This window comes from Rhinoderma darwinii, chromosome 12, assembly GCF_050947455.1.
Source record: "Rhinoderma darwinii isolate aRhiDar2 chromosome 12, aRhiDar2.hap1, whole genome shotgun sequence".
NCBI lineage: Eukaryota > Metazoa > Chordata > Amphibia > Anura > Rhinodermatidae > Rhinoderma > Rhinoderma darwinii.
Window position 1 is genome coordinate 51641784 of NC_134698.1, and position 16961 is coordinate 51658744.

General features: G+C 41.4%; 1 protein-coding gene across 1 annotated transcript; it reads left to right on the plus strand.

Annotated features, from left to right (window-relative positions):
* Positions 1 to 10645: 10645 nt before the first annotated feature.
* On the plus strand, positions 10646 to 16643 carry CCDC177 (coiled-coil domain containing 177). Its single transcript, XM_075843604.1, has 2 exons — positions 10646 to 10795; positions 14157 to 16643. Exon 2 carries the CDS (start codon positions 14159 to 14161, stop codon positions 16169 to 16171), a length of 2013 nt encoding a protein of 670 aa, XP_075699719.1. The 5' UTR covers positions 10646 to 10795; positions 14157 to 14158; the 3' UTR covers positions 16172 to 16643.
* Positions 16644 to 16961: the final 318 nt, after the last annotated feature.

Below are 16961 nucleotides of genomic sequence, written 5' to 3' on the forward strand. Positions count from 1 at the left end.
TGAGAACAAGCTGTTTGTTCCCCTGCAATTCCGGCTAAGGGTACTTAGGGAAAATCATGACTCCGCACTATCTGGCCATCCAGGCATCCTGGGTACCAAACACCTCATTACCAGAAATTATTGGTGGCCTGGGTTGCCTAAAGACGTTAAGGCCTACGTCGCCGCTTGTGAGGTTTGTGCTAGGTCCAAGACTCCCAGGTCCCGACCAGCGGGCTTACTGCGTTCGTTGCCCATTCCCCAGAGACCTTGGACACATATCTCCATGGATTTTATCACCGATTTGCCTCCATCCCAAGGCAAGTCGGTGGTGTGGGTGGTGGTGGACCGCTTCAGTAAGATGTGCCACTTTGTGCCCCTCAAGAAACTACCCAACGCCAAAACGTTGGCTACCTTGTTTGTCAAACACATCCTGCGTCTCCATGGGGTCCCTGTCAATATTGTTTCGGACAGAGGGGTACAATTTGTTTCATTGTTTTGGAGAGCCTTCTGTATGAAGTTGGGGATTGATCTGTCCTTCTCCTCTGCCTTCCATCCTGAAACCAATGGCCAAACGGAGAGGACTAATCAATCTCTAGAACAATACTTAAGGTGTTTTGTCTCTGACTGTAAATTTGATTGGGTCTCTTTCATTCCCCTCGCCGAATTTTCCCTTAATAACCGGGTCAGTAACTCGTCAGGGGTCTCTCCTTTTTTTTGTAATTTTGGGTTTAATCCACGGTTCTCCTCCGTTTCACCTGGTAGTTCCAACAATCCCGAGGTAGAGGTCGTTCATCGGGAACTGTGCACAGTCTGGGCCCAGGTTCAGAAAAACCTAGAGGTGTCCCAGAGCGTACAAAAAACTCAGGCTGATAAAAAACTTTCTGCTAACCCCCTGTTTATGGTCGGGGATCTGGTGTGGTTGTCGTCTAGGAACTTGCGTCTCAAGGTTCCGTCCAAGAAGTTTGCTCCCCGGTTTATTGGGCCGTATAAGGTCATTGAGGTCCTCAATCCTGTCTCCTTCCGGCTGGAGTTACCCCCGTCTTTTCGGATACACGACGTGTTTCATGCCTCCCTCCTCAAACGCTGCTCCCCGTCCTTGGCTCCCTCGAGGAGACCTCCTGTTCCCATCCTCACCCCGGAGGGGGTGGAATTCGAGGTGGCCAGGATTGTGGACAGCAAGATGGTCCAAGGCTCCCTCCAGTACCTGGTCCATTGGAGAGGATACGGGCCCGAGGAGAGGACTTGGGTACCCGCCCGGGATGTTCACGCTGGGGTATTGGTCAGGAGGTTCCACCTGCGTTTCCCCAGTAAGCCAGGTCCACTTAGAAAGGGTCCGGTGGCCCCTCATAAAAGGGGGGGTACTGTAAAGGATCTGCCAGGCACAGCGGGGTTAACTCCCAGAACTAATCAGTCAGCACCTGAGAATACATCCCTGAGACTGACTCCTGCTTCCACCATTCAGGCTGGCAGGCTTAGGAGTGGGAGAGCCTATCGTAACCTGGCCAGACTCAGCTAGCTCCCGCCCTCGGTCTATTTAAGCCTGCACTTCCTGTCCCTCGGTGCTTGTTATTGCTTGTGTTTCCCTCCTTGTGGTTTCCTGGCCCAGCTACAGCTCCTGCTATTTTTGATCCTGCTCCATACAGACCCCGGCTTACCGACTACTCTTCTGCTTTTCGTTTTGTACCTTGCACACTCCTGGCTTGACTCGGCTCGTTCACCACTCTGGTTGCTCACGGTGTTGCCGTGGGCAACGGCCCCTTTTCCTTGCTTGTGTTCCTTGTATGTTTGTCGTGTTTGTCGTGCACTTACTGAGCGCAGGGACCGCCGCCCAGTTGTACCCCGTCGCCTAGGGCGGGTCGTTGCAAGTAGGCAGGGACAGAGTGGCGGGTAGATTAGGGCTCACTTGTCCGTCTCCCTACCCCCTGCCATTACAACTGCATATTTTTTTTATTTCCTGATTAGTGGAAGCCTTAACTCATTTTATTTTTTCATAGACGTAGTGGTATGAGGGCTGTTTTTTTGCGGGACGAGCTGTAGTTATTATTGGTACCCCTTTGGGGCACATGCAACTTTTTGATCACTTTTTGAGAGGCCAGGTAACCAAAAAATAGCAATTCTGGCATAGTTTTTTTAGGGTTTTTTTTATACAGCGTTCACCACGCGTTATAAATTACATGTTAACTTTATTCTGCGGGTCAGTACGATTCCGGCGATACCTAATTTATAGCACTTTTTTATGTTTTACAACGTTTTGCACAATAAAATTACTTTTATAAAAAGAATGTATTTTTTCTGTTGCCAAGTTGTGAGAACCATAACTTTTTAATTTTTTCGTCGACGGAGCTGTATGAGGGCTTGTTTTACGCAAGACGAGCTATAGTTTATATAGGCACCATTTTTGGATACGTGCGACTTTTTGATCACTTTTTATTTAAATTTTTGTAGGCAAAGTTACCAAAAAACAGAAATTCTGGCATTATTTTTTACGTTTTTTTTACGCCGTTCACCACGTGGAATAAATAACATTATATTTTTTATAGTTTAGGCCATTACGTCGCGGCGATACCAAATATGTATGGTTTATTTATTTTTTTCAATAATAAAGGACTTGATAAGAGAAAAAGGGCGATTGTGTTTTATTTTATTACTTAAAAGTTGTATTATATTTTGTACAACTTTTTTTTAGATTTTTTTTTCACTTTTTTTACACTTTACTTTAGTCCCACTAGGGGACTTGAAGGTTCAACTGTCAGATTTTTTTTCTAATACATTGCACTACCTACGTAGTGCAATGTATTAGATCTGTCAGTCATTCATTCACTGACAGCAAGCCGATTAGGCTACGCCTTCGAGCGGGGCCTAATCGGCTTCCGTAATGGCAAACAGGAGGCCATTGTTAGGTCCCCTGGTGTCATAATTGCAGTCGGCAGTCGTGCGATTGCAGGGTACAGATGACGATCTGCCAGCAACCACAAAGATGCATCCGATCGTTGCATCTGAGTTGTTAATGGCAGGGATAGGAGATAGCTCCGGTTCCTGCCGTTACAGGTGGATGTCAGCTATAACATACAGCTGATATCCACCGCTGATGACGCTGGCTCTTCTACTGAGCCGGCGCCATCTTGCCGGCGTCTACGGAAGCCTTTTAGGCCCCGCCTCCGGGCGGGGGCTGGAAGTTTTCCGTGCTAGGCACACCGGGAGGCCAGTATTAGGCCTCCGGTTGCGATTGCAGCCACCGACACCCGGCTATTTCATTGCTGGGGTGTCGATGAGCTGCAAACACCTTAAATGTAGCGATCAGTTTTGACAGCTGTACTTCGGTCCCCGCCGTTACAACAGGATGTCAGCTGTCAGATACAGCTGATATCCGGGGAGAAGCTGAGTCGGTGCCAAGCATTTGGCGTAAGTATACAACATTTTGCGGGAAGCACTGGCTTTCCATGTCGTATACTTACGACAAATGTCGGGAAGGGCTTAAACAACAGCTTTTTGTTTTTACCTGCTTTTCGAAATCCACATTTAGGCCCTGTGCACACGACTATGCCTGTAATCACGGTCATACTTACCCTCTTGCGTAGTCTGGCCTCCTGGGATGACATTGCAGGTCATGTGTCTGCTGCAATCTGTGATTGGCTGCAGCGGTCACATGGGATGAAACGTCATCCCAGGAGGCCGGACTGGAGAAGAAGCGGTGAACTCTGGGTAAGTATAATTTTTTTTTTCTTACTTGCGATTTTTTGTGGCGAAATCTCTGCGATTCCACTGCAAATGTTGCAACACACACCACTTTGTTGCGGGTTTAAGCACTCCACTGAATTCAATGGGGGAAACCTGCAACACAAAAGCAGCGATTCTGCAGCAGTAATTGACATGCTGCGGCTGTGTGGGGATGGGATTTTCACACATCACACACTCATTGAAGTCAATGGGTGCGTGAAAACCTCGCACGGCACACGGACGCACTTACGTGTGCCGCGCATGATGCGAGCTACAGTAGTCGAAACTATGAATGAAAACAGAAAAGCACCACGTGCTTTTCTGTTTACAAACATAAAAACAGAGTGTCATAATGATGGCGGCTGCGCGAAAATCACGCAGCCATGCATCATATGCTGCTGACACACGGAGCTTTTATGGACCTTTTGCACGCTCGTGTGCATCCGGCCTTAAGAAGTATAAAGGACAGATACTACTTTTCCTCTTGTTTGAATCCACTCCTGTTTATGGCTTGAAAAACTGCATAAAAAACCTGAAGGCTGGGTTCACACGACCTATTTTCAGGCATAAACGAGGCGTATTATGCCTCGTTTTACGTCTGAAAATAGGGCTACAATACGTCGGCAAACATCTGCCCATTCATTTGAATGGGATTGCCGACGTACTGTGCCGACGACCAGTAATTTACGCGTCGTCGCTTGACAGCTGTCAAACAACGACGCGTAAAATGACTGCCTTGGCAAAGAAGTGCAGGACACTTCTTTGCAACGTAATTTGAGCCGTTTTTCATTGAATTCAATGAAGAACAGCTCAAGATAACGGGCGTCAATGACGCCTCCTGAAAACAGTCTGTAATTTCAGACGTAAAAGGAAGCTATCGTGTGCACATACCCGAACAGTATCTGATCAAAACCTGCCTGTGTGAATACATAGCTTAAATACTGTGGATTTTCCGCAACGGATTTAGTTGCGGAAAGTCCGCTGCATAATACAGCAGCAGCAAAGTGGATGAGATTTGAAGAAATCTCATTCACACGCTGCATTAATTCTGAGCGGAAAAAACGCTCAAAAATTTACCTGCGGTGCATTTTTTTCATCCGCTACATGTCAATTGTATTTGTGTAATCTATGCTTATTTGTTGCGAGGTAAATCCCGCAACAAATAGCAGATGTTGCTTTTTTTTGCAGCGGAAAAGCAGCAATTCTGCCGCAAAAAATGCAACTTAAAGAAAATAAATAAATCTTATACTTACCCAGAATTCTGTGTTACTTCGTCCATCATCGTTTCATCCCATGTGACCGCTGCAGCCAATCACAGGCTGCAGTGGTCACATGGGATGAAACGTCATCCCAGGAGGCCAGGCTGCAGAACAGCGGAGAGACGCGTCGCCATGGCTAAGTAAGTAGGAATCTTTTTCTTATGTGCAGTTTTCCGCAGCAGACTTTCCGGCCGAAAAACTGCATCACAATTTGGTGCGGTTTTTCGGCCAGAATTCCCTGCGGCGCACAGGACGGTTATGCTGTGTGCTTATACGGAGTGTATCTGCCCTGTGTGAACATAGCCATATTCTGCAAGTTCTCCTCCTGTCTCCTGCATCTGTATGGAAGTAATGCAGAACAGCTTCTGCGTATTAAACCATTAGGCAAGGTTCACACTCTGCGTTTTTAACATTCCTTTTTTTTGTTCTGGTAGATAAACTCCTATGTCTTTCAATAGGAGTTCAACCAAAACCAAAAAAAATGCATGTTAAAAACCTATGTTGCTCCTAGCACAGCGCAAGGGCTAGCTTTTTGAAAATTAAAATACTGTGACCGACTCTGTGTACTACTCCATGGAGCACCATTGCTTTTTTAATGTATTTTTTCTAAAGTAATCCCAAGAAAAATTTACTTGTATGAAGGACAACAGGTAGAAACAGACAAAAATAAAATATATTTTTCAGTCTCCTGCATGACATATAAACATTTGCTCCAAGTGGATAAAGAAAAATGAGCTTATCGTTTGTTCTGAAATGTCTTTATAAAATCAGTTTTTTGAAGGTTAATGTCCATATTTTACCTTTCATTACTTCAAACTTGCAAGTGACAATTCAAGGCCTCCATAGCGCCACCTGCTGGATATTAGTCTTTTCAGCATAACCTGGAATATGTGTGTTTTAAAGGGGTGGCCTGAAGCCATCTCACCAGGCGCAACGGGGGTCGAGTGTGGACAGTTGTGGTGCGGGTTTTGGTAGAAAAACCCTTTAAGGGATTGCTAAACCTCACAATTCATTTTAACCATGTGTAGATATTTGTTTTTCACCTTTGTATTACTGTATTTATGTTGAGGAATATTTTTTTTTTTTAAAAGTACAAAATCGCAGTGACTTGGAAAACGTTATAACTGTTTACCAAACTCAATAACATTGCATAAATAATATTTCAGAATGAAGAATGGAATCACATTTGAAAGTATTTTCTGATAAAATTAAAAATAGGAAAAAAGCATAAAGGAGACCTAACGGAGGATCCGATTGGAATTTAGAATCTGTTTTTAAATTAGCTATGTATGAATATACTTTTACATGGTGGCATTAAGAATAATGCCCGTAAGTTGTTATTATGTCCCCATGTCCATGATGATAACATAGATACATGACATGCCACTGCTATTGTGGTCTATAGGGGGTAGGTAGTGTAGAAGTTCCTTCCTCAGTAGGCGATTCTGTAGGGCCACACACAGGAGTACAGATTTTAGAATCAGGAATCAGTGTTAATCAATGTTAACCCCTCACCCCTCCCACATCCTTTGTTTCAGTACAAGCAGGACAGCTGATTTCAGAACCAGTACTGGGAGGGTCCCTGTTTTGATTGTGCTATGGGCCCCAAACCTATGTGCGCATCCCTGAGGGCCCAGTGACTCAGTTTCAGGGACAAACACCTCCGACCCTTATTTTTAAATTATACTTATGACCTGTATTAGGAGCCTCCATCTATTAGGATAGGGCCACACAGAATCACAACGCGGCTAACAACCACGCCGGCACCTTGTTTGGTGCGGCTGTCAAACAGCCTGTTAGTGGCCGCACGTTAACGCAGGTAAACCGTTCCTTTATCTGCAAAATCGTGCGGCCATGAATTAATACACCCTTTATGGCCACACAATTATGCAAATTACAACTTACCCCCTATTCATTCTCTATGGCAGCGACGGAAAAAGCCGAACGCTGCTCTCGGCTATCTCCAGCGCTCCCATAGAGAATGAATGGAGCAGCAGTGCGCATGCGTATGTAACCGGAATACCTCTTAATGAGGTATTTATCAGCCGCTCCTACATAGTGCCAGCGCGGTTGTTGGCCGCGTTGCGACCGTGTCAGGGCCGCTCCATGTGGCCGTACCCTTAAAGTCAATGTGGTCCACCACAGACACTTGCCTTTTGATATGACCGCCCTGATGGATTCGGGTTTGAGCGCAAGATACAGCTTCCATGTATCCAGGATACATAGAAGCTGTATCTGAAAAAGTAAAAAAAAAATGTAATAAAAACTAATAACAAAGTTACTTAAAACACCGTAATACAGTACATTGTTTTATTTAAAGACAAAAACTTGACATAGTCTTTAAGTAAGTATAACTGGAGGGGCTGTTAGACCAGAGGAAACATATTCAAATCCAATGCACAATTTTAGTATAAAAACATATACAATAAATCTAAGGGACAGGAAAAAAATAGCAAATGCGTTAAAAAACATAAATGTAATAAAATCACAGAAAATTAAAACCAACCCCCTAATGTAATTTCTTGCATCTTTTCTAAATATTGTTGACCGTACTCACTCACATATTGCAGATAAACATGACAATAGACTTTCAACAGATCTTTTCACATATCGTTCATGTATTTACAGTCTCTTAATTTTAACTATATAAAAGCCATAATACTAGTATATTTATGAGAATTGGTAACTGACCAAAGAGATCTTAAATTATACAGGCTTTAGGGCATGTTCACACGCAAACGTAAAATACGTCTGAAATGACGGAGCTGTTTTCAGGCGAAAACAGCTCCTGAATTTCAGACGTTTTTGCAAGTGCACGCGTTTTTCGTGGCGTCCATTACGGACGTAATTGGAGCTGTTTTTCAATGGAGTCAATGAAGAAACGGCTCCAATTACGTACCAAGAAGTGACATGCACTTCTTTGAGGCTGCCGTCTTTTTACGCTCCGTCTTTTGACAGCGGCGCGCAAAAAAAAAGCCTGTCTGCACAGAACACCGTAAGACACATTGAATTCAATGGGCAGATGTTTGCCGACGTTTTGGAGCAGTTTTTTCAGCCGTAATTCCAAGTGAAAAACGCCTGAATTACGTCCGTAGATAGGGCGTGTGAACCAACCTTATACGTTGATGTTATTTAGCTTACCTTACCATCGTCACCAGATTGGACACATGATTAGGTAAGTCCCCGCAGGTTTAGTTGTTGGTCCAAATGTAGATGTTTAGTAAGATTTTGTCGGTGTCCTCATTCACAGACTGCACCCTGTACAATACATTTATACAGTCATGGAATTCTTGTGTGATATCTAATACTCTTAGAATTTACAGTAGGGGGTACATAATCCCATATATAAAGCACCAATATATTAAACAGCGTTAAATAATAAATAGTTAATAATAGTTAATAAATAGTTAAGGGGTGCAAATACAATCTTTAAAACAGTTGTATTTTACGGCAGTCCAAAGCTGCCCATACACTTTAGATAGCTGTCAGCCGACAGCCTCCGAGCCCCCACTACACATCTGCCAACAGAGAAGAGTCAGGACACCCCTATACACATTAGTTCGGCCATCTTTCATCTAATGTATATGAGAGGAGATATTTGTAGTGATTTGCTGCAGATTTATTAAACGTGCATTTTGAACTGTCTGGAAGCCAGAAATTAAAATCTATTCCTGCTATGAATATTTGCGCCATTTTCAGCTATTGTCACCTACACTACGTCTCCTTGGAAACCATGCCCTCTTTTCTTGTCACATTACAAATTTGCAAGGGTGGACATGCAAGTAGCCGGTTGTGCTGCATTAATAGCAGCTAATAGGCCACAAGGTAGCAGTGATATAACATAACCAATAATGCACTGCTGTATATTATGAAGACGTGTTGTGGAGCATCTATATACACTATAAAATATATGTATTCATTTGTATTAATGACATAGATCTGTTTAGTGTGAATACATCACTGTGCAATATCTGCTTCTTCACATCAAACACATATAATGCTGCTGTTGTGTTGTAGAGGAGCCTGCGGACCCCGATGCATAGCGGCCCAGGCGCGATTACAGGATGTTCAATCTTCCCGGTTTTATATATTTAAATATATTCAGTATAGTTCAGTGTAGTGTAATATGTTGGCTATTCCCAAAGAAAATGCATAAAAAATAACCTAGTTTATGGTTATAGGTGTTGTCCCATTAGGAACATCCATGTCCATATTAAGGTATGTAGACATCAAGGAGGAGCGTTTCCCACTTGGGACCTCTTTCTATAAGCCAAGGTGGAGAGCAACTACAAAGAGCAGCTGCATCGCTGTCAAACTCAACGTGACTATGCATTACATGGTTGCCCATTCATTTTGTAATACTATATTTGCCCTGCAGCATGCCACTTGCAGCCACCCCTCCCATGATTTTAGGGGTTAGAGGAGCCGGATCTGCCATTATCAGCTGATTGCAGGTGGCGTCATTCTAGGAAGGGGTTGTCTACATGGGACAATCCCTTTATTATGTCGGCCTATAATCCAATGTATAGTCCTTGGATTGTTATTTTCTATCAAGTTGTCAGTAGGAAAGATGGTTGACAATAAATATGTAGATGTTCTTACCCAGCTTTCCTATAGTTCTAAACAACATACACTATTTGGCCAAAAGTATGTGGACACCTATCACTCAAATATGAGATTGTTAGACATCCCATTCCAAAACTATGGCCAGTAATATGGAATTAGGCCCCTTTTGCAGCTTTAACAGCCCCCATTTTTCTTTGGAGTGTGTCTGTGGGAATTTATGCCCATTCAGCCAAAAGATTTTGGATGGGGTTGAATTCAGGGCTCTGTGCAGACCACAAGTTACTCCATACTGAACTCGTCACACCATGTCTTTATGGATCTTGCTTTGAGACCAGGGATACAGTCATGCTGGAACAGGAAAGGGCCTTCCCCAAACTGTTACCACAACATTGGAAGCACACAATTATCTAAAATGTCTTTGTATTCTGTAGAATTAGCATTACCCTTCACTGGGTATGAGGGGCCTAGCCCAACCCCCTAAAAGGCCCCACTCCTTTATCACTCCCACAGCAAATTTTACAGTGGGCACTATATATTCAGGTAGGTAGCATTCTCCTGGCATGCACCAACGCCACTGAGAACTTCAGTACAACCCACACTACTACAAATGTTTGTCTATGGAGATTGCACGGCTGTGTGCTTGATTTTATGCACCTGTTTGCAATGGGTGTGGCAGAATTACCTGAACTCAACAACCAGGAAGGGTGTCCACATATATTTGGCCATATTGTCCATCTTCCCAGGCTGCATTTTTAGGAATAGTAGCTGTGTCAGTGTAGGCAGGTTCGTTCTTTAGCACTTTGAAAAATGACAGATATAGCAGATATAGCTATGAAACTTAACAGGAGGCAGGTGCCCCATTTTTCCTGACAGCTGTGCCTGCTGCCAGTTAATGCATCCATGGCTGTCTCCTCCCAATGAACTAGACACAGCTGTTTCCACTATATGTACACTGCTGGAGCATTGCTTGTGTCCTACCTCTTTATGGCAATGCTAATCATTGCTTTACCCTCCCTCCTCTCCATACAGTGGCTGTTCCCTGCACCGTCTCTCTCCTACCTCTGTGTTTTTTTTTCATGCAAGCTTCCACTCCTGGAGATTTCTGACTCTTCCTCTCCCACCAGCTGTTCCCTGCGCTCGCCCCCTCCCTCCTCTGCTGATCACTGGCTGTTCTTTACACCCGCCTCTTCCTGCTATCTAGTCGCTGTCCACTGCCCTGGTGCTGAAATCTCTCTGTGCTAAACACACCCGTGATCTTGAAGTGGGAGATGAAGGTAAATGGAAATATTCCATGATGTGATTGAATGTCACACTCATCGTATTGTCATAGTTTACCCTTGGTGTGTGTATATATATATACATATATATTTTTCATGTATAAAACCTGCATCCATCAGTACCATGTATAGTCCTGTATCTCCTTGTGAATAGATTTACAATGTTACCAATAACAAGAGGAATCTTTGGGATACTAGGAATTGTGATCTTTATATCGTGGATTTTATTGATTGGAGTGTGATGCTACTTCACAAGCAGGCATGGGCTTCCGAGTCCTCCTCCTTCATTTCCCCATCCATCCAGCATTGATCTCTCTCTCACAGAACTACTGGGGATTAGTCAAGCATCTGGCAGAGGTAGAAAATAAACTGGTATAAGGACAAGGTGATGGACAGAAGAAATGACAAGTTGAGAGTTGGCTCCTAGCTGCTGTGTATATCAGTAAGTCTTTATATATATATATATATATATATATATATACAAACGAATATATATATACATGGATATATATATATGGAATTATTGCTGCCACTATATATACAGACCCCCTATGCCATTTATATGCATTGTATTTTTTGTCCAAATCTACTGTCAGGAACCTGAATTGGGCACCTGCCAATCATATGTGAAGGTTGGCATGGATAAAAATGTAATTATCTTCTCTTATAGTTACCCTTAAAGTGAAGCCGAGCCGCAAGAATCATACTATGGAATTGCAATTCAAGCAATCCCTTAATATAATGCTATCTGAATAATTACTGTTACAGGCTCATCAGGATAGATTTTGTTAGAAGTACATCCACGGAATACAGGCTGCCATAAACAGCACCTGTACTGTTGATAGTGCCCACAGGTGGCAGTGGGTAGTTCAAAATTCTGTGAAGTAATCACAATAATAAAATATATTAGGGAATCACTTGCAAAGCAATCACTAACCGGTTCAGGACCAGGCCGTTTTGAGCCTTCAGGATCAGACACCATTTAACTATTCTTAGCACGCGTTACTTAAATGGCTGGGTTACTGCAGCTCTGCTCCTATTCACTTGAATAAGTGAATAAGTGATAATTGCCGATTCTGGCACACTCCATTTAACACCATATAACATCAGCTAGACTACGTAAGTTATTAAAAAAATTTCATAGAAGTTTGATCCAGAGTTTGCCCTAAAAGGTAATATTTCTTGCTAATTCTTTTACTTAGATAAAAAATCTAGCAGAAAAAGATGATTTTACTATACATAAACAAAGGACAGATTTATTAAAGTATTTATGCAATTTTTATCATTTTTAACACTGAAGAATATAGAGTTTTGGCCAATCTTAATCACGGCATCAAAGTAGTATAAACAAAGGGAGCGTGCTTGATCGCCAGCTTAACCTGAAGGATAAGCTGACAGCCCAGGGTCTAAGTAAGGCCCCCAGGGCTGTTATACCTGTTAGGTAATTTATAGGCACAGGTACTTATGTTTGGGAATATACAGATATTCCAGTACACTACAGTTAAGAAAGACAAATCAAAAGTTAAAGTCTCCTTTTCTGACAAAAAAAGTTAAACAAAATGAAATAGATATTACGTATATAAAAAATATAGTTGCACATTTGAAAAATAGAATAAATACAATTTGATTTAAATAAACACTTTTTATTAAATAAATATTACAAAAAAATATATACATATTTGGTATTCCGGTAACCATAATGACCCATATGATAAAGCTAATGTGTTATTATAGAGACACCAAGTTGAATGTCAGGCCATGACTAAGGACGCTTGCAGCGTAGGCTTTCTACATCACCGATATTTTTCCTCACACCCCAGGATTCCACACTTCAACCAATGTCCTGATTTTTAACTAATTTTTTGTCCATTAAACTTGGAACTTCGTTCCATTTTATCTACAGTCCATGCTGGATCCAACCCTCTTTTTCTCTATTGAATGTCAGGTGTCTCATCCAAAATTCTCACCCAGTTCGCCTACGCAAATCCAAACCACTCTGTTTCAAGTACAACCCTTTTAGAATCATAGTTTACATGTTAGAAATCCCCTGGAATGGGGACATACTATATATTGCATTGGTCTAAATATGGGTTTTATACAGTAAACTATTAGGATATATAGTCATAAAATCATCACCTAGGCCACAGACCAAACGGTCTAAGGATCGAGTTAAAATTTCTAAGTAACATTGGTTAACAATTTATGAATATCCAACCAAGTTTTTACCAAATAATTCTTATATAATCATACAGATTATGATAACACATAGGGCGAGATTCATGAACACTGTAACAGAAAAACTGTCTTTATTGCCCGTAGCAACCAATCACAGCACAGATTTCATTTTTCTAAAGCACTATAAGAAATTAAAGTTGTGCTGTGATTAGTTACTATGGACAATAAAGACAGTTTTTGTGAATTCCCCCCTATAGACTTTATTATTTTAAAATTCCCTTACAAATAGGTAAAAGGGATTCTAATAAGTATCAAAAATGTTTGGGGGCAGAAGCAGATTGGATCCACTGAATGTGGTGTTGTCCCAAGATTTTTATTTATTAGGAGGAGGTAATAGGTACTATGTCCAAAGTCTTTGACATTCCTATGCCTACTGATATAAAGATTTATATATTCACTTGTCATCTTGTCCATGTATCTGGAAGTTGGGTCTTATAGAGCTAAAAAGAAAATAAGTGACTGGCTTTGTATTTGGGATATATGGTTGAAGAAACTAAGCTTTAGCGATAAACGCAAATACAATTATTGGGGAATTTAGTAATTAGTAATTAATTAATTTTTTTCATTTGTTTTTTTGTTCTTTTTTCCACCCTTCCATTCAGGGGGTGGGTTTGAGGTGGATTTGTTTTTCTCTGTGCAAATGTTTGTGCCCTGCTATTAGTGTTGCAAAATAATAAAATAATTAAAATAAATGTTATATTTATATATATATATATATATATATATATATATATATATATATATATATATATATATATAATATATGTGTGTATATATATATATATATATATATATTTATTCATATTCAATAAATAACATTAGAAATATAAAAGTAGCTTGAATGAAGTGCTGTATAAATGTGCTGTATAATTATAATCTTGAGTGAGATAATCTTGATGAATATTGATAATTTTTTTCTCATTTGCAGTGCGTTGACAATGATATTATGGCGCCTCTTTACATAAATATGACATTCTACCAGCAGACTGTGTGATGGTGCATAAGTTCCCAAATACGTATTTAGAATTTGAAGATGCAATTTAAATGCAGGCTTTATTACAGCTTTAGAAGTCCTGCAGTTTAATATTTGCTTGTAAAAATTTATCTTGTCTCTTTCTATCAGGTATGATGATGGCTGAACCCACAGAAGACCCAGGAGGAGAGGAGGCCTCAGGAGGGGCATCTGTACGACAAAGAGAGCATTCCCCTATGTTACACTTGGACCTTTATAGCTTTGAATGTTCAGAAGCAGAAGGAAGTCGCTATGTGCTGACCAGTCCCCGCTCCTTGGAGGCCTGTGCTCGATGTATGGTAAAACCAGTAGAACTTTTATCTAGAAGTCTATCTGATCTAGTGAGAGAAGCTCCAGGACGATCCATGCGAGTAGCTACTGGTCTTTGTGAAGTTTATGAAATAGAAAGACAGAGAAAGCTGAAAATGTGCAGGGAGGAGAGAGAAAGGATTATCCGTCAAGAAAAGAGAAGGATTCTACCATTAGTGTTAAGCAGCAATCTTGGCTCCCCATGTAGCTCAAAAGGGTCATCTCGGGCTGAGCTTTCAACACCCCCAGCATCTAAGAGATATGACACTTCATCCAGCACTGGTTCCCAAAGAAGCAACACACATCTTTCCAAAGATAGTGATAGATCTAAATCTTTACTTTCCAACCCTACTCAAAGAGGCAAACCATCACAGCCCAAAAGGTATCCTGCCTTAGTACCCAAGACTCAAAAGAGCAATAGCTCCCAATCTGATGATACACAGAGCAGTACTGAATCAGTGACGAAGGATCTTGCTCATCCAGTCCCAAGGAAAAATAAAAGTCTGTCTCTGGACTCCCTGCAAAAAATGAGAGATGCCTCTGGTAGAACATCCTCAGAATCCATGACCTCTTCTTACAGTGGAGACAGTTTACGAGGCAAAACAGCACAATTTATTCCAAAATCCATGACTTTGGATACTGTTAATTCCCTCATGGGTCGGAGTTTCAGTCTTGGGGATCTTAGCCATTCATCCCAAACAACAAAGAAGGTTGAAAAAATGGTTAAGGAGGTAAACAAAAAAGGGATCCACGAATTACCTCCAAGAGACAAGAAGATTGCAGCAATTATGATTGCCAAGCATGAGGAAGAAAATATCAGGAAAGAGCAGCGTTACTGGGCTCACTTACAGTGGGAAACCCAAAGGAAGAGCTCAGATTTTAGAAAGGAGCTGGAAGAAAGAGAAAGACAACGAACAATATTACATGGTCAAAGAATGTTTGATTCTCATGTCAGAAACAGGCGTAGCAAAATGTCTTTAGATGAGCTGACTTCTGCAGAGATGGCAAAGCAAAGTACAGGGAAAGGTGGAAATGTGGAAAGTAAGCAAAAAAACACCAGCCAAATAAAAAGTCAAAAGTCCAAACAGCTAAAGAAGAATGATGCTCTAGAGTCAAATGATGATTTGCTAGAAGAAAAGTACCTGGTAGCCAAAAATAAAAAACAGGAGAGATCCCAGCAGCTGCAGGTTAACAAAATACTGCAGAACAAAATAGAGAAAATTAAGCACCAAGCACTTCTTCAGGAGTTAGCGCAGAAAGAGGAGTCTGATACTGAGGAGCGAAGGAAGGCACTTGAGAAAAATCTGCATAAGACACAGGGAAATGTGGAACAGTTACTTGTAAAAAGGAACCAGGAATTGAAGACTAGAGCACAGAGGGAAGAGCAGCAAACCCACCGGGCAAAGCAGGCAGCAGAAAAGAAAGAGAAAGAGCGCACAGAGCATTTGATAGAACTGGCCAAGACTGCAAAGAGAAGGTCGCAGCATGCAAGTCAGATAGCTGATGAGGTTGTGCAACACAAAGCAAGGAAAGCAGTGGAAATTCGCGTAGAAAAGGAAAAAATCCAGAGGGAAAATCGGCAAAAAGTACTGCAGAATGAGGACATGAAAAGACAGGAACTTCTTATGTCCATAGAAAAGAAGCTAGAGCGCAGTGAACAAATGTTTAAGGAGAAACAGACAGTGATGGATAATGCGCGCTCGGTGGCCAGGGCTTCCTTTAATATCCGGGAAAAAGTGAGAGCTGAGACAAACACACGTACTTTTGATAAAATGGCCCTGGAAGCAGACTTATATGCAAACATTAATAAGAAATGATGGACGTGTGGGTCAAAAGAACGCAAAACCACTATGCCAGCATTTGTTGATGCAGGGCCCAGGGTATGTCTTGTTTTAAAGAATGTTGTAAAATTTTTACACCACTGCTGCAGTAACGGTTTACTATGGTAAAGACAAGACCCATCAAAGACCTTCATACAGGTCAGTCTCATATTCACAAAGGGCAGAATTCCCTCATTTTAGTTACTTAGCACCAACCCCTATAAGTTGAGTTTTAGCCATATCTATATATTCCCAATATTAAATAGAAGATATGCCCAAATACCTTCCATTACCATTTTGAAGTAATATGCTGTTTATACACTAGACAAGGCTGTCATAAATTATTAGGTAATATATGCAAAATAGTGCTCTAAGAGGACATTTCTACTGTTCCCCTCCAGGAAAAAGTGAATATGTACAAGACAAACTGATCAATAATACCCAATAAAACTAAAGATGGGAGTTGAGATATTGGTGTTAATTATGCAACTTATTATTCTATAGTAATTATCAAAGTTGTAAAATCAAATGATATGACAAGCACAGAATAGGGTTGGGGCCAGATTTTCAGAATTTCTGGATTATTTTAGTAATATTATCAACCCCAATGAAACATTGCAGGCACCTTGAGGCTGTTTGTGCCCCATTTCTGCTTGTGATTTGTTCTACATAGTCACACAGATAGCAGACCCCCACCTTCTAACAATCAAAGAGAACAGGCACCCTATTAGAAAGAGTAAACCACGAAGATGGCTTTGTGGCTGCCTGTATACTATATAGAACAATT

Coding starts and splice junctions, on each gene's coding strand:
- CCDC177 (XM_075843604.1), top strand. CDS start 14,159: ATGATGATGGCTGAACCCACAGAAGACCCAGGAGGAGAGGAGGCCTCA.